Source organism: Aotus nancymaae, unplaced genomic scaffold (genome assembly GCF_030222135.1).
Source record: "Aotus nancymaae isolate 86718 unplaced genomic scaffold, 86718_ANA_hifiasm-v0.15.2.pri h1tg000028l, whole genome shotgun sequence".
NCBI classification, from domain to species: Eukaryota; Metazoa; Chordata; class Mammalia; order Primates; family Aotidae; genus Aotus; species Aotus nancymaae.
In genome coordinates, this window is record NW_026988441.1 from 13216517 (window position 1) to 13238030 (window position 21514).

General features: G+C 51.6%; 1 protein-coding gene across 3 annotated transcripts; it reads left to right on the forward strand.

Moving 5' to 3' along the window:
• The first annotated feature begins 699 nt into the window (after positions 1-699).
• Positions 700-20373, forward strand: CYP2F1 (cytochrome P450 family 2 subfamily F member 1). Of its 3 annotated transcripts, none has more exons than XM_064381290.1 (11): positions 700-918; positions 3748-3812; positions 6861-7052; positions 7128-7290; positions 9106-9255; positions 12125-12285; positions 12619-12795; positions 13998-14139; positions 15813-16000; positions 17149-17290; positions 19877-20373. In XM_064381290.1, the coding sequence occupies exons 3-11, from the start codon at positions 6882-6884 to the stop codon at positions 20056-20058; spliced, it is 1476 nt and encodes a 491-aa protein (XP_064237360.1). In that variant the 5' UTR covers positions 700-918; positions 3748-3812; positions 6861-6881; the 3' UTR covers positions 20059-20373. The 3 variants fall into 3 exon arrangements, with proteins under 3 accessions (XP_064237360.1, XP_012316877.2, XP_064237361.1); XM_064381291.1 differs by lacking the exon at positions 700-918 and adding an exon at positions 1785-1805; XM_012461454.2 differs by lacking the exon at positions 3748-3812 and having other exon boundaries at positions 701-918.
• The last annotated feature ends 1141 nt before the right edge of the window (positions 20374-21514 follow it).

Sequence of the window (21514 nt, forward strand, 5' to 3'; positions counted from 1 at the left end):
TCCACCTCAGCCTCTTGAGTAGCTAGGATTACAAGCACGCACCACCACACTTGGCTAATTTTTTCTCTTTTTTTAGTAGAGACGGGGCTCTCACAATGTTGCGCAGCCTGGTCTCAAATTTCTGGCCTCAAGTGATCCTCCCACCTCAGCCTGTTATAGCTAGGATTACAGGCACGAACCACCATGCCCAGCTCCAAGACAAGTTTCTGGGATGATGAAAACACTCTCTATCTTCATAGGGATTTGGATGCATTCAAAATTCAGCAAATGTTCGCTTACAATGTGTGTATTTCATCACGTGTACATTCTACCTAAAGAAATTGTCGGCCGGATGCAGTGGCTCACACCTGTAATCCCAGCACTTTGGGAGCCGAGGTGGGCAGATCACAAGGTCAGGAGTTTGAGACCTGCCTGGTCAACATGGTGAAACTCCATCTCTACTAAAAATACAAAAATTAGCCGGGTGTGGTGGTGCACGCCTGTAATCCCAGCTACTCAGGGAGCTGAGGCAGGAGAATCGCTGCTTGAACCCGGGAGACGGAGGATGCGGTGAGCCGAGGTCACGCCACTGCACTCCACTCTGGGTGTCAGAGCGAGACTCTGTCTCAAAAAAAAAAAAAAAGAAAGAAAAGAAATTGTTAAGGGAAAATTCCAACTACACAAGTTCACATGAACTATGACACAGTAAACAGAAATCAAGTCCTCCAGCTGGCGACAGAGTGGGATCCGGCACACCAGAGCGGGGCTGACCGAAGTCCAACGTGGCACAGTGTGCGGTTCTAGCAGGAAGGAAGGCTGCATGTGCAGTCCAGATGCCAGTGGGCAGGAGGACAGGATGTCGGAGGATGCGCCCACTTGCTGCCCATTGCTGCCGTTCTCTCCGTGAGATAAGAATCGGGATCATCCACAAAGATTGAGGTGAGGGAAAAGGGTCTTGGAGTTTGAGGAGGCAGGAAAAAAAAAAAAGGGTAGGAATAGGGTGGGGCTGGGGGTGGGGGGTGCGTCCCAAGAGAGGGCAATGAGAAGGCAAGGAATTCAGCCGGCGCCGTAGCTCACGCCTGCAATCCCAGCACTTTGGGAGGCCGAGGCGGGTGGATCATGAGATCAAGAGATCGAGACCATCCTGGCCAACATGGTGAAACCCCGTCTCTACTGAGAATACAAAAAGTTAGCTGGGTATGGTGGCACATGTCTGTAACCCCACTATTCGGGAGGCTGAGGCAGGAGAATCACTTGAACCCAGGAGGTGGAGGTTGCAGAGACCTGAGATCAGGCCATTGCACTCCAGCGTGGACAACAACAGGGAACCTCCATCTCAAAAAAAAAAGAAAAGAACAGAAAAATTAGCCAGGTGTGGTGATGCACGCCTGTAGTCCCAGCTACTCGAGAGGCTGAGGAGGAGAATCCTTCGAGCCCGGGAGAGCGAGGCTGCAATGAGCTATGATCATGCCACTATACTCCAGTCTAGGTGACAGAGTGAGACCCTGTCTCAAAAGTAACTAACTAACTAACTGCCCTTCTCATAAATCCCAGTTTTCCCAATCAGATGTGCAACCTCCACCTCCCAAGTTCAAGAGATTCTCCTGTCTCAGCCTCCCAAGTAAGTGGGATTACAGGCATGCACCACCATGTATAGCTAATTTTTTCATATTTTTAGTAGAGACCGGGTTTCGCCATGTTTGTCAAGCTGGTCTCAAACTCCTGAGCTCAGGTGATCCGCCCGCCTTGGCCTCCCAAAGTGCTGGGATTGCAGACGTGAGCTACCGCACCCGGCCTCATTGGGCCCCTCTTAACCAAGTTCTAGGGTAAGGGAAAAGTTGCTTAAGGGTTGGCGTGAATCCAGCACTGCACCCTCCCCTTAGAAGTAGGGGGTAGATGCCAAGGGAAACTGGAGCTCTATAATCCCATCATCAACCCTTCAATCCTCTTCCAGGAACTGCCCCAACCGGCCTTTTCAGGACTGAAACAACAGCATGGGCCCCACCTCCATCCCACCATATACATGGGACCTAGGGTGTCAAATTCCCCAGGACCTCCAGCCACTTCCTCCTCTGCCCCTCCGGGAACAGCAATCCTGGTGCACACCCACGAATCTGGGGGAGTACCCACACCTCCACCTGGCTGCCCAGACCCTTGACCTCAGGGGCTCTCCACCCAGCCTAGCCCCTGGCACTAGAGCAGCCCTGGCCCAGCTCCAAGCCTTGCAATCTGCTCCTGTGACCTGTAGCTGTATTCCCAGCTATCTGGGAGGCTGAGGCAGGACGATCGCTTGAACCCAGGAGGCAGAGATTGCAGTGAGCCAAGATCTTGCCACTGCACTCCAGCCTGGGTGACAGAGCAAGAGTCCATCTCAGAAAAAAAGAGAGAGAGAAAAAGAGGCTCCTTCCAAAAATTCACGGAAAATGTGTATTATGAAAACACTATGCATGGAGTTCAATTTTTTTTTTGCACAAAAATAAACTCGTGCTAACTTGTTATAACTTGTCTGAACGGGATCTAGTCTGAAGCACTAAAATAAAACATCGGATTGAAAAGAGCCCTTATCAGAGCAATGTGAATTCTAAAATTGAAGCAAGGACGAGCACCAATTGATGGTGAGGCTTGGGTGGAGGAATGACGAAATCATTGATGTTTTACAAAAGGTTGACAGGGCCCCAAAGAAATTAGCCATTTACAAATGGACAATTGTTTTGAGAAGGGACGTGGCGGGGCGTGGTGGTTCACGCCTATAATCCCAGCACTTTGGGAGGCTGAGGTGGGTGGATCACTGGAGCTCAGGAATCTGAGACCAGTCTAGGCAACATGGTGAAACCCCATCTGTACAAAAAAATACATAAATTAGCTGGGCATGGTGGTGCGAACTTGTAGTCCCAGCTACTCAGGAGGCTGAGGTGGGAGGATTTGAGCCTGGAGGTGGAGGCTGCAGTGAGCCGTGATTGCGCCACTGCACTCCAGCCTAGAGGACAAAGTGAGACCTTATCTTGAAGAGATGAGACCACGTTGAAGATGAAGCCCCTCGTGCATACCATACACATCAATTTTTGCAGAAAATAATTAAATCTGTTCATGCCTTATTTAAAGAGGACTTATAAGTAACAGCAGAAACAATAGCCAATACCATAGACATCTCAATGGGTTCAGCTGACACAATTTTTTTTTTTAAGACGTGGTTCTCGCTCTGTTGCCCAGGCTGAGTACAGTGGCGGGACCGTGGCTCACTCCAGCCTCCACCTCCTGTGGATCAAAACACTGTCTCAAAAAAAAAAAAAGAAGGAGGGGGTAGATGTCAAGGGAAATTGACTCTGTCTCTGTGAATCTGTTTCTGTCTCTGTCATTCTCTGCTCCCTCTGTGTCTAGCTCTGTCTCTTCCTCTCTTTGTCTCTCACCCTTTTTCTCTCCATCCTTCCATGTCCGTCTCTGTCTCTCAGTCAATGTCCATCTCACTGTCTCTCCACTCAATCTATCTTGTCTTTCTCTAGGTCTGTGTCTAAAAAACCAGGCCCAGGGCCTGAATGGCAAAAAAAAAAAAAAAAAAAAATGGAGAAAGCTTTGCCCCATCCCAGGAGGGCCCCCAGTCACGGCCCCCTCCCACAGCACCTTTCCAGCTGGCTGTGAGCCCTGGGGCTGCAGGAAAGGTTTGGCAGGATGACGGGAGGGAATTAAAGTTCACTTCGAGAACCAGAAGAATTGGGTTAAGGAGGAGGGTGTGGGCCGAAACAACTTAAGAACAATCTCTGCGCCCCCAAGCACACCCAGAGCTGCCGGGTACGTGTCTGAAGCAGCCACAGCCAGTGTCTCCTGAAGCTCAGCAGGTAAAGGGTCCCGGTGAGGGATGCAGAGGAGGAGGGGGTGGCTCCCAAGAGAGGGTGGGTCGTGGGCTCCAACCTCTGTCTCTAAGACTGGTTAGGAATCTTTTTTGCTGCCTCCTCCCAGAGTGCTGAGGTCTCTGGGTCTCTGTTCTGGGCACTGGGATTTCTGTATTGGCGCTTCTCTCTGCAATACGACCCCGTGGTCTGAGGGTTCTGCCTGTGCCCTTCCTCTCCCCCCTCCCTCCCTCCCTGCCTCCTTCTCTCTCTCTCTCTCTCTCTCCTCTCTCTCTCTTCTCTCCTCTCTCAGCTGGAGTGCACTGGCTTGATCTCATTTCACTGCAACCTCCACCTCCCGGGTTCAAGTGATTCTCCTGCCTCAGCTTCCCAAGTAGCTGGGATTACAAGCACCTGCCACCATGCCTGGCTAATTTTTGTATTTTTTTGTATTTTCACCATGTTGGTCAGGCTGGTCTCGAACTTCCGACCTCAGGTGATCCACCTGCCTCAGCCTCCCAAAGTGTGGGGATTACAGGCATGAGCCACCACGCCCAGCCTCAGTCTCTCGATCTGCCCTTTGCAGTCTACCCTTGTCTACCTGGCTCTGATGTTCCCTGCCTCTCTTATCTCATTCTCTCTCTCCGCTCTCTCTCCATCTCTGTCTATGTGACTCTGTGTATCTGTCTCTGTCATTCTCTCCTTCCTCAGTCTCTGCGTCTAGCTCTGTCTCTTCCTCTCTCTGTCTCTCGCACCCTTTTTCTCTCCATCCTTCCATGTCCGTCTCTGTCTCTCAGTCAATGTTCCTCTCGCTGTCTCTCCACTCAAGCTCTCTTGTGTTTCTCCAGCTCCGTGTCCGTCTCGTTCTGTCTCTATGTCAGCCTCTCTCCTCTGTGATGTGCTGTCTGACTCTCCCTATCTCTGTGTTTGTCTGTCTCTGTCCCTGTGTGTCTTTATCTCTCTTTATCACTGTCTCTGTAGACAGAGAGGTGATGATAGATAGGGAGATGATAATAGATGGATGATAGATACACAGATAAGTAGATAGATAATAGACAATAGGTAGATGATGGAGAGATGACAGATGACACATAGATGATAGATACTGGATAGATGATAGATGGATGATAGCTAATAGATCTATTATGATAGATGATAGAAGAATAGACAGATGATGGATTGAAAGATGATAGATGACAGATGATAGATAATAGAGAGATGATGGATAGATGATCGATAATAGAGATAGATAGTAGATAGACAGACATCTGTACATATGTAGATCCATCACTGTTTTTCTGTTTCTCTCATTATCTTTTTTTTTTTTTTTTTTTTTTTTTTTGAGATGGAGTCTGCTCTGTCATCCAGGCTGGAATGTCATGGTGCAATCTTGGCTCACCACAACCTCTGCCTCCCGGGTTCAAAAGAGCTCAGCCTCCCAAGTAGCTGGGATTACAGGCATGCGCTACCATGCCCAGCTAATTTTGTATTTTCAGTAGAGACAGGGTTTCACCATGTTGGCCAGGCTGGTGTCGAACTCCTGACCTCAGGTGATCCTCCCGCCTCGGCCTCCCAAAGCGCTGGGATCACAGGTGTGAGCCACCACACCCGGCCTTCATCATCTTTATGCATATCTCTTGGCCTCTCTTAGTCTCTGTCCCTGTATCACTTGTCTCTCCCCATTTCTGTCTCTGTGTTTGTCTCATTATGTCTCTGTGTTGACTATCTCTGCCACTCTCCTCCTTCTCCCTCCCTTCCTCCCTTCCCCACCCCCTGGCCTCTCCCTGTCTGCTTCTCTTCATCTGCCTTCATTTCCAGGGCCTATCGAAGGCAAGTCCCAGAGGAGATCTGTGGGTAACCCCCCATATAGGCACCGAGGAATGAGAGCTAAGCAGAACCCTGGCACAGTTAGGGCTTGAGGAATATCTCACTTTATAGTGTTACTACTCAGCTATTTCCTTATATATAATCCTTTATACAATCATATATTAGTTTATAGAAATAGGGCTTGAAGAATCCCTTTATATAATCCTCTCTATATAATCATATAATAGTTGATAGTGCCTAAAGAATATTTCCCTACATATATACCTATAATTAAATCTTAGTTCATAATCGGAGGAATGCCTAGAGTGGACACAGTGCAGAGCATGGATTAAGGAACAAGGAGCTTATAATCGGAGGAATGCCTAGAGCAGACACAGTGCAGAGCATGATTTAAAGGAAAAACAGTTACACCAGGACAAGAATCCACGGCCCAGGTGGCAGCGTTCAGTATCGTAAAGATACCCGCTGTATGGCAGGCTTGGGGCAAGAGCCACTCCTCCTGATAAAGGAGTTGTAGGACCTTGCTCCAGTTCTTGTGGAAGGCTGCCCTCAGACCGGCAATCCACCTTGGTGACTGTGAACTTTATCAGCTCTTGCTCCTGTGCTGCTTGAAAAGCGTCTTCCCATAGAACCCATTGGAAGCTGCCAGAAGGTGGCGGTAACCTTGACAGCTCTGTCACTGCTATGTGACTTAAAGCATCCTCCTATAAATCTTCTTAGAAGTAGTCTGCCCATAGATAGAAGTATTGCACACTGTACCCTCTTCACTGCACATGGCCCACCTTCAAGCCTCGGTGACCTAATGGGGGTGGACCCCTTACTGCACACGGCCCTTGCCTTCATGGGAACGGACCCCTTGCTGTGCACTGTCCACCTCCTGGCCTAGGTGACCTAATGGGGGTGGACCTCATGTTTTATTGCTCACGACCCTATCACTATCCTTAAAGATGATTTCACTCACTGCCCTGCCCCCTAACCTATACACAATAAATACTCATGCTTCTGGACATTCGGGCCTCACCTGACTCTGCTTATAGGTGGCGTGGCCCCCCGAGCCCAGCTGCGTTTTATTTGTACTTCTGTGTCCTGTCTCTTTATTTCTCGGATCCTGCGCCTCAGCACAGCATAAGGCTCACCCCATGACCCTGTGGGGCCCTCAGCCCTACAGAGATCGGAAAGGAGGAATCCTACTCTCTCCTCAGCGCTGTCCCCTCTCACTTTTCCCTCCAGACACCAGCAGCTGCCTTCACCATGGACAGCATAAGCACAGCCATGTTACTTCTGCTCCTGGCTCTCGTCTGTCTGCTCCTGACCCTCAGCTCAAGAGACAAGGGAAAGCTGCCTCCAGGACCCAGACCCCTCCCACTCCTGGGAAACCTGCTGCTGCTTCGCTCCCAAGACATGCTGACTTCTCTCACTGAGGTGAGGGTGGAAGGATAAGGAGGAGGGGTCCCTTGGCCACAGGCCCCCCCGTGACCTCTGTCTTCCTACCCCCAGCTGAGCAGGGAGTATGGCTCCGTGTATACCGTGTACCTGGGGTCCAGGCGCGTGGTGGTCCTCAGCGGGTTCCAAGCCGTGAAGGAAGCGCTGGTGGACCAGGGAGAGGAGTTTAGTGGCCGCGGTGACTATCCTGTCTTTTTCAACTTTACCAAGGGCAACGGTAAGCCTCCCCCTCGTCCCCTCTGCTCTCAGCCTTTTCCATGTTGAGGGAGGGGGTGAGGGTGAGACTGTCCTCTCAATCTTGTTGACACTCAGGGCTGCTGACGTCACCGATGACGCCAGATACAAGGCAGGGAGCAGAGCTGGTCTACGGCGAAGTCTCCCACCTTCCCCAGCTCAGATCCCACCACTGTCTTGAATGTCTCTTGTACCAATCCTCATCTCCATCCAACTCCAGCCCCATTTCATCCCAATCCCTAGCTGTCCCGCAAACACATCATCAACCTTCCAACTCAGTCAGGTAGTCCCAGAGCCCACTGACCACCTCAACCAATCCTGGTCACCAGCACTCTTACCCCCATGTCCACCTCTTCAACCCGGCTGCATCCCTGCCACAACACAGCCTGCATCTCATTCCAACCCTCCTTCCCATAGGGACCCCATCCCAATCCCCCTTTTAAATTCTAGTATCAGCCCCATCCTCGTCCCTTTAGTCAAACTGAATTTTTTCTTTTATCTGAGATGAGTCTTGCTCTGTCGCCCAGGCTGGAGTGCAGTGGTGCAATCTCAGCCCACTGCAACCTCCACCTCCCAGGCTCATGTGATTCTCCTGCCTCAGCCTCCTGAGTAGCTGGGACTACAGGCGCGCCACCATGCCTGGCTAATTTTTTGTATTTTTAGTAGAGACGAGGTTTCAACATGTTGGCCAGGCTGGTCTCGAACTCCTGACCTCAGGTGATCCACCCCCCTCAGCCTCCCAAAGTGCTGGAATTACAGGCATGAGCCACCGCTCCTGGCCCAGACTGAATTCTGCTGCTCCTTTTCCCCAACCCCAGCCCCATCTCCTATCCCAATCGCCTATTGAAGTTTCCAGGTCCCAGTTCTCACCTTCAATCTTAAACTTACTACCATCACCAAAATAAACCCATCACATATCTACCCAACCCCAGGCTCAGCTCAGTCCCAATCTATCAATCCCCCTCATCCTACCCAACTCCATCCCCATCACCAGCTTCGAATCCAATTTATCATCAAATTCATAACCCCCTTCATGCCCCTTGTCATTCCCAACCTAACCTAAATCCAACTCCATCCTCACCCATCCAGCGATTCACATCATTCACTCAAAACCTCATCTAGGTCAATATCCTGTCCTTCTTAGGCTTGGAAATTACCCTAGTCTTGTGGTCTTCAAACTTTATTTTAAACGTAAATCTCTATTCAAAGGAAGCCATGTGACAAGTCCCAATAAATAATGGAAGGAGGGAGGAACCAACAGAAGGAAGGAGGAAGAAAGAAGGAAGGGAGGAAGGGAGGAAGGGAAGGAGGGAGGGAGGGAGGGAGGGAGGAAGGAAAAAAAGAAGGGTAGGTGACAGAGCCTGGGCGACAGAGCAAGACCCTGTTGCAAAAATAACAGTAACAAGCAATAAGCAATTACCAGCACCTCCTGTGTGACATCCCCTGCACTGGACAACGCTAAGGACACAGTGGTGACCAAGACAGGTGCCCACTCTGCCTTCACAGCTCCATAGAGGAGACAGCCCCATCACCAGACAGGAACAGCCCAGAGTGACCAGGTTCTTAATGGGGAAACAGAGGCAGAGAGACAGCACTGTGGTGAGAAAAGCCCACAGTCCTATGGAAGCTTGAAGGAGACCCCTAACCCAGCCTGGAGGGTCCAGGAGGGCTTACTGGAAGGAGCCAGGGAGATTCCAAACTCCGTCCCTCTCCAAACAAACACCAGGAAAGGGGACACAGATGGCGGAGGCCTCAGGATGAGCTCCTGGTTAAGCTGGCCCCCTCCTATTCTCCCCAGGCATCGCCTTCTCCAATGGGGATCGATGGAAGATCCTCAGACGCTTCTCTATCCAGATTCTACGAAGTTTCGGGATGGGGAAGGCAAGCATCGAGGAGCGCATCCTAGAGGAAGGCAGCTTCCTGCTGGCGGAGCTGCGGAAAACTGAAGGTCGGGAATTTCAGTTTTTTTAACAGGCTGGAGTTAGGCAGTGTGGTCTTGGCTCACTGCAGCCTTAACCTCCCGGGTTCAAACCATCCTCCCACCTCAGCCTCCTGAATAGCTGGTACTTCAGGTGTGCTCCACCACAGTCAGCTTATTTTTAAATTTTTTGTAGAGATAGGGTCTCACCGTGTAGCCCAGGCTGGTCTCAAACTCCTGTGCTCAAATGATCCTCTTGCCTCAGCCTCCCAAAGTGCTGGAACTACAGGCGTGCACCACCATGCCTGGCCGGGTCTTCGAATCCAGTCCATCCTCATAATTCACATCTATTCTACTTTTTTTTTTTTTTTTTGAGACTGAGTCTCGCTCTGTCGCCCAGGCTGAAGTGCAATGGTCCTATCTCAGCTCATTGCAACCAGGTTCAAGTGATTCTCCTGCCTCAGTCCCCCAAGCAGTTGGGATTACAGGCGCCCACCACCACACCTGGCTAATTTTTGTATTTTTAGTAGAGACGGAGTTTTGCCATGTTGGCCAGGCTGGTCTTGAACTCCTGACCTCAGGTGATCCACCTGCCTCTGCCTCCCTAAGTGCTGGGGTTATAGGCTTGAGCCACTGCGCCCGACTTACATCACCTTTACTTATTCAGTCCTTCCTGCCTCCCTCTGAAAAGGATCCCTGTGATTACATCATGCCCAGCCAGATAGTCCAGAGTAAACTTCCCGTCTCAAAACCCTCAGCTTAATCCCAAAGGTCCTTTTTACCATGTAAGGCAACACATTCACAGGTTGTAAGGGTAAGGACATGGACATCTTTGGGGGACCATGGGCCATTACAGCCTGCCACAATACCACGGTCTGTAACAGCCTCGCAACAGGTCAGGCCCTTCACTGACTCCCAGCCACACACTCACTGATTTCTTATAGTAGCCCCATGACGAGAGGAGTGCCATCAGACCCATTTCACAGATGAGAAAACTGAGGCTCGGAGAAAGGAAGTCAGTTGGCCCAAGTCACACCGAGACTAAGAGGTCAAATAGGATTCACACCACATTCATCTAACTCCAGATCTGGTTTTCTGGGGTGTGCTATTATGTCCTGGGTGTTGTGTTGAAATGTGTTGTTTTGGCCAGGCATGGTGGCTCATGCCTGTAATCCTAGCAGTTTGGGGCGCCGAGGCAGTGGATTGCTTGTGCTCAGGACTTCAAGATCAGCCTGGGCAACATGGTGAAACTCTGTCTCTACAAAAAATACAAAACTTGGGCTGGGCACAGTGGCTCATGCCTGTAATCCTAGCAATTTGGGAAGCCGAAGTGGGCTATCACTTGAGGTCAAGAGTTTTAGACCAGCCTGGCCAATATGGTAAAACCCCGACTCTACTAAAAATAAACAAACAAACAAAAAAAATTAGCCGGGTGTGATCTCAGCCTCTTGGGAGACTGAGGCACAAGAATCATTGAACCCAGGAGGCAGAGGTTGCAGTGAGCTGAGATCATGCCACTGTACTCCAGCCTGGGTGATGGAGCAAGATTCCATCTCAAAAAAAAAAAAAAGCCGGACGCGGTGGCTCACGCCTGTAATCCCAGCACTTTGGGAGGCCTAGGCGGGTGGATCACGAGGTCAAGAGATCGAGACCATCCTGGTCAACATGGTGAAACCCCGTCTCTACTAAAAATACAAAAAATTAGCTGGGCATGGTGGCGCGTGCCTGTAATCCCAGCTACTCAGGAGGCTGAGGCAGGAGAATTGCCTGAACCCAGGAGGCGGAAGTTGCAGTGAGCCGAGATCACGCCATTGCACTCCAGCCTGGGTAACAAGAGCGAAACTCTGTCTCAAAAAAAAAAAAAAAAAGAAAGAAAGAAAGAAATGTGTTGTTTGGTAGTTACTGTGGTCTGTTCAGCTGTTAAATGGCCAGATGCTTTTTTTTGAGACGGAGTTTCACTCTTGTTGCCCAGGCTAGAGTGCAATGGTACAATCTCAGCTTATCCCAACTTCCGCCTCCTGGGTTCAAGCGATTCTCCTGCCTCAGCCTCCCAAGTAGCTGGGATTACAGGCACCCACCACCACTCCTGGCTAATTTTTTTGTATTCTTAGTAGAGACAGGGTTTCTCCATGTTAGTCAGGCTGGTCTGGAATTCCTGACCTCAGGTAATCTGCCCACCTTGGCCTCCCAAAGTGCTGGGATTACAGGCGTGAGCCACTGCACCCATCCCCTATTTTGAGATATTTCTGGGTGAGATCGTAGCTTTCTCAGGCACTGCATGTGGTTTTGCGTGTGTCGCCTGCTGGCTGCCAGCATTGTTGCACTGCTGCATAGTGTGTCATTTGCTCTGTTGCCTTGATTGTATGTGGTGTGATGTCACACTGTGTGTCCCGTGCTGTTGCTGGGTTGCTGGGTACTAGTGAGCATTGTGTGGCAGGATTACGTAGCCGTATGCTGGCATTATGTGTCGGTGTATGGTTATCACGTCTTGGGATGTTTCCCGGCTGTCAGGTCACTGCGTGTCATGTGTTGGCATGTACTGTGGTCGTGTTTGCTGTTGTGTGGTGCTGCCCTGTGTTGTGTTCCGTGATGCCTGCTGATTGCCTTGTGCTATGTTGCGTGATGTGTGTTGTGTTGCCAAGAATAGCCCGTTTCTGTGGTTGGGTATTGTTGCTGTCGATGTGCTGCAGGAAGTTGTGGGTTCTGTGCTGTCTGGGGCATTGCCAAATGCTTTTGGGGTGTTGTTAAGCTGCATGTGGTGGCCACGTGCCTGTGTTCTGTGCGGCAAGACACGCTGCCATGGTTGCGTCAGATGTTGTGCACATTAATGGCGTTGCTGCATGAGGTCTGGCGAGCTGCACATCGCGTCTTCCTGATTCGTCCCACCCCTCACCCTCAGGCGAGCCCTTCGACCCCACGTTTGTGCTGAGTCGCTCAGTGTCCAACATTATCTGTTCCGTGCTCTTCGGCAGCCGCTTTGATTACGAGGATGAGCGCCTGCTCACCATTATCCGCCTTATCAATGACAACTTCCAACTCATGAGCAGCCCCTGGGGCGAGGTCAGCCAGCTGAGTCCAACAAGAACCGGGTGTGGGGTCCCCAGGATCCAGATATGGAGAGAAAACAGTGGGCGGGGAATGGGCTGCGAATGCCCCGCCCAGAGCCCGCCCCCTCCCGTCTGACCCCGCCCAGAGACACACGGCCACGCCCACTCCCCTCCGCAGAGCATTTATGGCCTCTGTTCCCTCCTTCCCACTCCTCCTCAGCCCCAACCCCCACCCCGGCCTCTCCAGAACCTGTCGCTGCCTACCTAATCCACACTGACCCCATTCGCCCCTGAACACATGCCCTGTGTCCTCCTCCAAAACCCTCCCACTCTGTCTGATCCCCAGTTGTACAACATCTTCCCGAGCCTCCTGGACTGGATGCCTGGGCCGCACCGACGCATCTTCCAGAACTTCAAGTGCCTTAGAGACCTCATCGCCCACAGCGTCCACGACCACCAGGCCTCGCTAGACCCCAGATCTCCCCGGGACTTCATCGACTGCTTTCTCACCAAGATGGCAGAGGTCATCCCTACCTGGAAATCCCACCTCTAGTCTGACCTGAAAATTTCCTGCTGCCCCTGTCTCAAACCCACAGGGATCCCAGATGGGGCAGGGTTTTGGGGGATCTTCTCCCTGGAAGAGAAACTGGAGCATCTGGCCCTGCTGGATGCTACCACCAATCTACAGCTCATTAAGAAGTCATCAAAGGCGATGGGGGGGCGGGTGGGGGGCAGTTGCTCACGCTTGTAGTCCCAGCACTTTGGGAGGCTGAGGGAGGAGGATTGCTTGAGTCCAGGAGTTCGAGACCAAGCTGGACAGTATAGTGAGACCCAGTCTCTACAAGACATACATACTACCTACATACATACATAATACATACATAAAATGTATTTTAAGGCTGGGCGCGGTGGCTCGTGCCTGTAATCCCAGCACTTTGGGAGGCCAAGGCAGGTGGATCACAAGGTCAGGAGTTCAAGACCAGCCTGGCCAGGATGGTGAAACCCCGTCTCTACTAAAAATACAAAAATTAGCCAGGCACGGTGGCAGAAGCCTGTAATCCCAGCTACTAGGGAGGCTAAGGTAGGAGAATCACTTGAACCTGGGTGGCAGAGGTTGCAGTGAGCTGAGACCGCACCACTGCACTCCAGCCTGAGCAACACAGTGAGACTCTGTCCCTCCAACCAAAAAAAAAAAAAAAAAAAGTTTTAAAAAAAGAAGTCAGGCCGGGCGGGGTGGCTCACGCCTGTAATCCCAGCACTTTGGGAGGCTGAGGCAGGCTCATCATGAGGTCAGGAGACTGAGACCATCCTGGACAACCCGGTGAAACCCCATCTCTACTAAAAACACAAAAAATTAGCTGGGCGTGGTGGTGCATGCCTGTAATCCCAGCTACTTTTGAGGCTGAGGCAGGAGAATTGCTGAACCCAGGAGGCAGAGGTTGCGGTAAGCTGAGATCGTGCCATTGCACTCCAGCCTGGGCAACAAGAGCGAAACTCCAGCTCAAAAAAAAAAAAAAAAGAAGTCATTCAAGCTCTATCCGAGATGTTAATTTTAGGCCCTGCAGCTGAGATTCTCCCTGCCCTGCCCTCCCACGTTCCCGAGCTCTCCCAGGGAAAGAAAGTTAAACCCAGGTGGGACTGAATGGGCCCCAGCAGCAGTCATACTGCTCTAGAGTGAAGAGGTCTCAATCCCTGGCTCATGTCCCCACCCCTCCACCCCGGCAGGAGAAGGAGGACCCGCAGAGCCACTTTCACATGGACACCCTGCTGATGACCACACATAACCTGCTCTTTGGCGGCACCGAGACAGTGGGCACCACACTGCGCCACGCCTTCCTGGCACTCATGAAGTACCCCAAAGTTCAAGGTGAGGCTCACCCACACGGCAGCGCAGAGGTGCCCATGTGTTGGAGCGTGGCCCCAGAGCAGGGAAGCACGGCCCCGCTTCCAGCACCGCCTTCTGGGTCTGATATAGCCTCCTGCTGATGCCAGGATTCCACAGCTAAAGCCACTAACCCACACAGAGGCCGATCCCACCTGCAAGGCCCACGAGGTCCACGCAGCCTGCCCGAATCCCAACCCAGATCCCACCCACTTAGTTTTTTTTTTTTTTCTTTTTTTTTTGAGATGGAGTCTCGCTCTATCGCCCAGGCTGGAGTGCAGTGGTGCGATCTTGGCTCACTGCAACTTCCACCTCCCAGGTTCAAGGGATTCTGCTGTCTCAGCCTCCCAAGTAGCTGGAATTACAGGTGCACGCCACCACACCCAGCTAATTTTTGTATTTTTAGTAGAGATAGGATTTCACCATGTTCACCAGGCTGGTCTCAAACTCCTGACCTCAGGTGATCCACCCATCTCGGCCTCCCAAAATGCTGGGATTACAAGTGTGAGCCACTGCTCCTCACTCTGCTTAGTTTTTTGTTTGTTTTTGAGACAGAGTCACTCTGTCGCCCAGGCTGGAGTACAGTGGCACAGTCACCACTCACTGCAGCCTCAACCTTGGGCTCAAGTGATCTTCCCACCTCAGCCTTATCAATAGCTGGGAGTACAGGTGTGCAACACCACATTCAACACTCAGCTAATTTTTTTATTTTTCGTAGAGACAGGGTCTCGCTGTGTTGACCTGGCTAGTCTCCAACTCCTGGGCTCAAGCAATCCTCTCACCTCGGCCTCCCAAAGTGCTAGGGTTACAGGTGTGAACCATTGCTCCCGGCTTACACCCGCTTAGTCTTGCTTTGTGCCAACGGTGTCCACACCGAATGCGTCCGCCTCCAGCTTCAGAACCCAGCTAACTGTCCTCCCAGAGCCCTGCCCTGGAGCCCAAGCCACACGGCCTGCCAGGCAACCCTGCCTCTCCCACAGCCTGACCCCCACACAAAGCTGTCTGCTACTCCACCTCCCCAAACTCCACCTCTGGGTGTATCCTCTGCTTTGCCCCTGATCTCCAGCCCTCCCGCACAGCCCACCCACTCGATCCACCGTCCAGCCAGTAGGGTCCCCAAAACTGCTCCTGAATTCCAGGCCTCCCTGAAGCCCTGCCCACACAACCCAACGCCCAGGTCCTTCCCTGCACAAGCCACCCTTTCGCCCTCACCTACCCGCTTCCTCCGAGGCTCTGGCTAATTCTTTTTTTATTTTTTCTGAGACGGAGTCTCGCTCTGTCGCCGAGGCTGGAGTGCAGCGGCACGATCTCACTCACTGCAACCTCTGCCTCCCGGGTTTAGGCAATTATCCTGACTCAGCCTCCCGAGTAGCTGGGACAACAGGCGTGCGCCACCACGCCCAGCTAAGTTTTGTATTTTGTTGTAGAGACGGGGTTTCTCCGTGTTGCCCAGGCTCGTCTCAAACTCCTGGGCTCAAGCGATACGTCCCCCAAGTGCTGGTTTGACAGGCGTGGGCCAACGCCAGCCCAGCGCTAGCTAATTCTCACACGCGCCCCAGCCGTGGCGCCCCGCGCTGGGAGGGTCTGACTGGACCCCTCCCCCGACACGCACACACGCCTTCCCAGCCCGGTCGACTCCACTTCCCCTCCCCCTGCAGCCCGCGTGCAGGAGGAGATCGACATCGTGGTGGGACGCGCGCGGCTTCCGACGCTGGAGGACCGCGCGGCCATGCCTTACACAGACGCAGTGATCCACGAGGTGCAGCGCTTTGCAGACATCATCCCCATGAACTTACCGCACCGCGTCACTCGGGACACCGCCTTTCGTGGCTTCCTGATACCCAAGGTGGGCTAGCCCTGGCAAAAGACATCAGGCAACCTGAGAGGAGGCATCGCAGGCTCTTGCAACTCGCAAGGAGTATCCCAGGCACTAGCAATCAACACCTGGGGCCTTAGCAACTGGCACCCCAAGCCCTAGCTACAGACATCTCAGACCCTTAAATCCAGAAGCTCAGCTGGGCGCGGTGGCTCACGCCTGTAATCCCAGCACTTTGGGAGGCTGAGGTGGGCGGATCACAAGGTCAAAAGTTTGAGACCAGCCTGGCCACCATGGTGAAACACCTGTCTCTACTAAAAATACAAAAATTAGCCTAGCATGGTGGCATGCTCCTGTAATCCCAGGTACTCAGGAGGCTGAGGCAGGAGAATTGCTTGAACCTGGGAGGCGGAGGTTGCTGTGAGCCAAGAGAAGATCGAGCCATTGCACTCCAGCCTGGGCTACAGAGCAAGACTCATCTAAAAAAAAAACAAAAAACAAAAAACAAAAAAAAACCCAGAAACTCAGGCCTTTCCCAGTACCCCATCTCATATCGCAGTGAACTAGACCCCTTCACCATGACAAATCCCCTTCCTAGACCCCTCCCTGGAAGCCCTGGAGTCTGGAACTTCATCTTGAGAATCCCCTGTGCCTAAACGCTATTCTCAAGGACCCCTCCTTTTTCACAGAAACCCTACATCTGCTCCCACAAAGGGTGGGGTTTTCCCACATCCCTGCCAAAGTGCCCAATAATACAGCATCCAGCACCCATCACTTGGAACCCTAGACACCCACACATATTTCCCGGGCCCCCGATTGAGTCCTACACCCCACCTACCCACTCCTTCCTTATCAAGTCCCCAGGACATCCAGCCTGATAAAATGGAAACCGGTTGGCCAGGCCTGGTGGCTCACACCTATAATTCCAGCACTTTGGGAGGCCAAGGTGGGCAGATCACCTGAGGTTGGGAGTTTGAGACCAGCCTGACAAACATGGAGAAACCCCATCTCTACTAAAAATACAAAAAAAATTAGTGGGGCGTGGTGGTGCACGCCTGTGATCCCAACTACCTGGGAGGTTGAGGCAGGAGAATCGCTTGAACCTGGGAGGTGGAGGTTGTGGTGAGCTGAGATCCCAGCCTTCCTACACTGCTAATTCCACCTCCTCACCCACACAGGGCACCGATATCATCACCCTCCTTAACACCGTCCACCACGACCCCAGCCAGTTCTTGACGCCCCAGGAGTTTAACCCCGAGCATTTTCTGGATGCCGATCAGTCCTTCAAGAAGAGCCCAGCCTTCATGCCCTTCTCAGCTGGTGAGGGCAGGAATCAGTGTCTTTCTGGCCTATTTTCTACCTACATTCCTCATCCTAATTCCACTTGCCAAATCCTCTCACTTCTTCCTTCCACCCATTTACAGCTTGGGATGTACAGAGACATTCATTTCTCCTTTCAACTCTGCTCCTATAGGCAAGTAGTGCCTAAATCCTCGTGAAGCGAGGTGGAGAGGTTGATTAGTAATTTAACTTGGGTCAGGTGCTGTGGCTCACGCCTATAATCCCAGCACTTTGGGAGGCCGAGGCAGCCGGATCACGAGGTCAGAAGACAGAGACCAACCTGGCCAACATGGTGAAACCCCGTCTCTACTAAAAATACAAAAATTAGCTGGGCATGGTGGCGCATGGCTGTAATCCCAGCTACTCAGGAGGCTGAGGCAGGAGAATCACTTGAACCACGGAGTCGAAGGTTCCAGTGAGCCGAGATTGCGTCACTGCACTCCAGCCTGGCAACAGAGAGTTCATCTCAAAATAATAATAATAATAATTTAACTTGGGGCTTGGCACTTACCCCTGTAATCCCAGCACTTTAGGAGGCTGAGATGGGTGGATCACCTGAGGTCAGGAGTTCAAGGCCAACCTGACCAATATGGTGAAACCTCATCTCTACTTAAAATACAAAAATTAGCCAGGTGTGGTGGCATGCACCCATAGTCCCAGCTACTCTGGAGGCTGAAACAGGAAAATTGCTTGAACTCAGGAGGCAGAGGTTGCAGTGAGCCGAGACTGCACCACTGCACTCCAGCCTGGGTAACACAGCGAGACTCCATCTCAAAAATAATAAGAATTTAACGTCCGGGCACAGTTGCTCATGCCTGTAATCCCAGCACTTTGGGAGGCCTAGGTGGCCAGGTCACCTGAGGTCAGGAGTTTGAGATCAGCCTGACCAACATGGTGAAACCGCGTCTATACTAAAATTAGAACACTAAGGCCGGGCGCGGTGGCTCAAGCCTGTAATCCCAGCACTTTGGGAGGCCGAGGTGGGTGGATCACGAGGTCAAGAGATCGAGACCATCCTGGTCAACATGGTGAAACCTCGTCTCTACTAAAAATACAAAAAATTAGCTGGGCATGGTGGCGCGTGCCTGTAATCCCAGCTATTCAGGAGGCTGAGGCAGGAGAATTGCCTGAACCCAGGAGGCGGAGGTTGCGGTGAGCCGAGATAGCGCCATTGCACTCCAGCCTGGGTAACAAGAGCGAAACTCCGTCTCAAAAAAAAAAAAAAAAAAAAAAATTAGAACACTAGCCAGGAGTAGTGGCACATGCCTGTAATTTCAGCTACTCAGGAGGCTGAGGCAGGAGAATCACTTGAACCCAGGAGGCGGAGGTTGTGATGCGCCAAGATCACGCCACTGTACTCATACCTGAGCAACAGGAGCAAAACTCCATTTCAAATAATAATAATAATTATTATTATTATTATTTAATTTGGGCCAGGCTCATTCGCTCACACCTGTAATCCCAGCACTTTGGGAGGCTGAGGCAGGAGAATCACTTGAGGCCAGGAGTTCAAGACCAGCCTGGACAACATAGCAAGACCCTTTCTCTACTAAAAATTTAAAAATTACCTGGGTGTGGTGGCATGCATCTGTAGTCTGAGCTACTTGGGAGGCTGAGGTGGGATGATCACTTGAACCCAGGAGTTTGAGGTTACAGTGAGCTATGATCATGCCACTGCACTCCAGCCTGGGCAACAGAGCAAAATCCTGTCTCTAAAATAAAAAATACTGACTAGCCAAAAATAAAAAAATATATAAAATTTTTAAAAGAAAAAAATAATTGAACTTGGGAGTGGTCATTGTGTACCTCTCCACTGGGTGGCGCAGTTGAGGTGGTTCTGGGGTTTTTTTTGGCTTTCCTCTTTAACCTGCTGAAAAATACTTGTTTACTCAGTAGCAGGCAGGAAAAAAAAACTGGCATAATAATAGCTAACTTACCATATTGCCTACTGTGCATCAAGTGCTGCCTCTAGAAGAGGTAGGGGCTACTAGCCCGCCTTTTTATTTTTATTTCTGAGACAGGGTCTTGCTCTCGCTCAGACTGGAGGATAGTGGCGTGATCATGGCTCACTGCAGCCTTGATCTCCTGAGCTCAGGTGATCCTCTCGCCTCAGCCTCCCAAGCAGCTGGGACTGCCTGCATGTGCCACCTTGCACATTAAAGAAAAAAAAAAAAAAATTTGTAGAGATGGGATCTTGCTGTGTTGCCCAGGCTGCTCTCAAACTCCTGGGCTCAAGCAATCGTCTTGCCTCGGTCTCCGAAAGTACTGGGATTACAGGCCTGAGCCAGTGCGCCCAGCCTTAATATCCCCACTTAAAATACCCAGAAAGTGTGGTTTGTCCAGGATCACAAAACTAGTAGTGACAGAGTCAGGATTCGAACCCAAGCAGCCCAAGTCATTCCACTCCACAGTTTACTTAAAGCATCTTTCCCAGATCTTTAGATGGGTGAATCTGTGACGTCCCCAACTGTTCTCTTCCTTTCCTCTTATGTTTTCCTCTGGGAATGTGGGGTTGCATCCTCCAATCTCATCTCACCACCGCTCCCCACCCTACCACCCCTGCAGGGCGCCGTCTGTGCCTGGGCGAGTCGCTGGCGCGCATGGAGCTCTTTCTGTACCTCACCGCCATCCTGCAGAGCTTCTCGCTGCAGCCGCTGGGTGCGCCCGAGGACATCGACCTGACCCCGCTCAGCTCAGGTCTCGGCAATTTGCCGCGGCCTTTCCAGCTGTGCCTGCGCGCGCGCTGACGCCCCGGCCCTTCCAGATTCCCCTGTGAGCGATGAGGCCCGCCCTTGTGGGTTGCTCTGTCCCTCTTCTGGGTCCCCAGTCTGCCCGCATCCCTCTCGCAGTCACGCTGTCTTCCCTGCACCGCTGTGCCTGCCGCGTGCCCATCCCCCATCCCTCTAACCTGTACCCGGTCTGCAGGGCAGAGGCACATGTGGGGGTGGGGTATGTCTTTTTGTACCCACAGAGCTTGTTCTATGGCACGCCCTTTTCTGGGCTTTTTGTATCATTTCTTAGTACATTTCTAATAGATTCAAATCAGTGTTGGCAGAATTAAAGGGATGACGACCATTATTTAGGATGGGGAGAAAGGAGCTGGCTGTAGAGGGAAACACCTGGCTAGTTCTGCCCTCACCCTTTAGAGCGGGTAGGGTGGGAGAAATTGTATCCTGGACACAGGCTTGAAGGTAAAGGCTGTGAGGACCTGAAGCCAGAGAGGCAGAAAAACCAAGACAGAGAAAAAGACAGCAGGGCCAGGCGCAGTGGCTCACACCTGTAATCCCAGCACTTTGGGAAGCCAAGGCGGGAGGATCACTTGAGCCCAGGAGTTCGAGACCAGCCTGGGCAACAGAGTGAGGCCTGACTCTACAAAAAGTCAAAAAGTAGGGCAGGAGGATTGCTTGAGCCTGGGAGGTAGACGCTGCAATGAGCCATCATTGCACCACTGCATTCACACCTGGGCGACAGGAGTGAGACCCTGTCTCAAAAAAAAAAAAAAAAAAAGCTGGACGCGGTAGCTCACACCTGTAATCCTAGCACTTTCGGAGGCCAAGTCAGGTGGATCACGAGGTCCAGAGATGGAGACCATCCTGGCTAACATGGTGAAATCCAGTCTCTACTAAAAATACAAAACGTTAGCTGAGCATGGTGTGGCAGGCACCTGTAGTCCCAGCTACTCGGGAGGCTGGGGCAGGAGAATCACTTGAACCTGGGAGGTGGAGGTTGCAGTGAGCTGAGATTGCACCACTGCACTCCAGCCTGGGCGACAGAGCAAGACTTCATCTCAATCAATCAATCAATCAATCAATAAGAAGGCCAGGCTCTGTGGCTCATGCCTGTAATCCCAGCACTTTGAGAGGCTGAGACGGGTGGATCACGAGGTCAGGAGATCGAGACCATCCTGGCCAACACGGTGAAACCCCATCTTTTAAAAATAAATAAATAATTTTAAAAATAAAAATAATAAAAAGACAGCAGAGAGATATCAAACAGACAGCATATGCAAGAGCTGCAGGGCACTGTAGAGAGACGGAAACGGAAAAGTGAGAGGCTAAGAAGGAACAAATACTGATGCTTACATGGCACTCCCTATTTGCACGCTGTTCTAAATGCCTCATTTAAGTCTCCCTATGAGGCACAGCTGTGTTTCTTGCTTTGGTTTGGGGGCTCCTGTTTGTTTGTTTCTTTTATTATTTATTT

What these genes read in the sequence shown, in the direction of transcription:
- CYP2F1 (XM_064381290.1), top strand. Translation starts at nt 6,882, where the DNA reads ATGGACAGCATAAGCACAGCCATGTTACTTCTGCTCCTGGCTCTCGTC. An exon ending in TGAGCAGCCCCTGGGGCGAG is followed by an intron (nt 12,286 to 12,618) that starts GTCAGCCAGCTG and finishes TCTGATCCCCAG; the next exon opens with TTGTACAACATCTTCCCGAG. An exon ending in CTTCATGCCCTTCTCAGCTG is followed by an intron (nt 17,291 to 19,876) that starts GTGAGGGCAGGA and finishes CCACCCCTGCAG; the next exon opens with GGCGCCGTCTGTGCCTGGGC.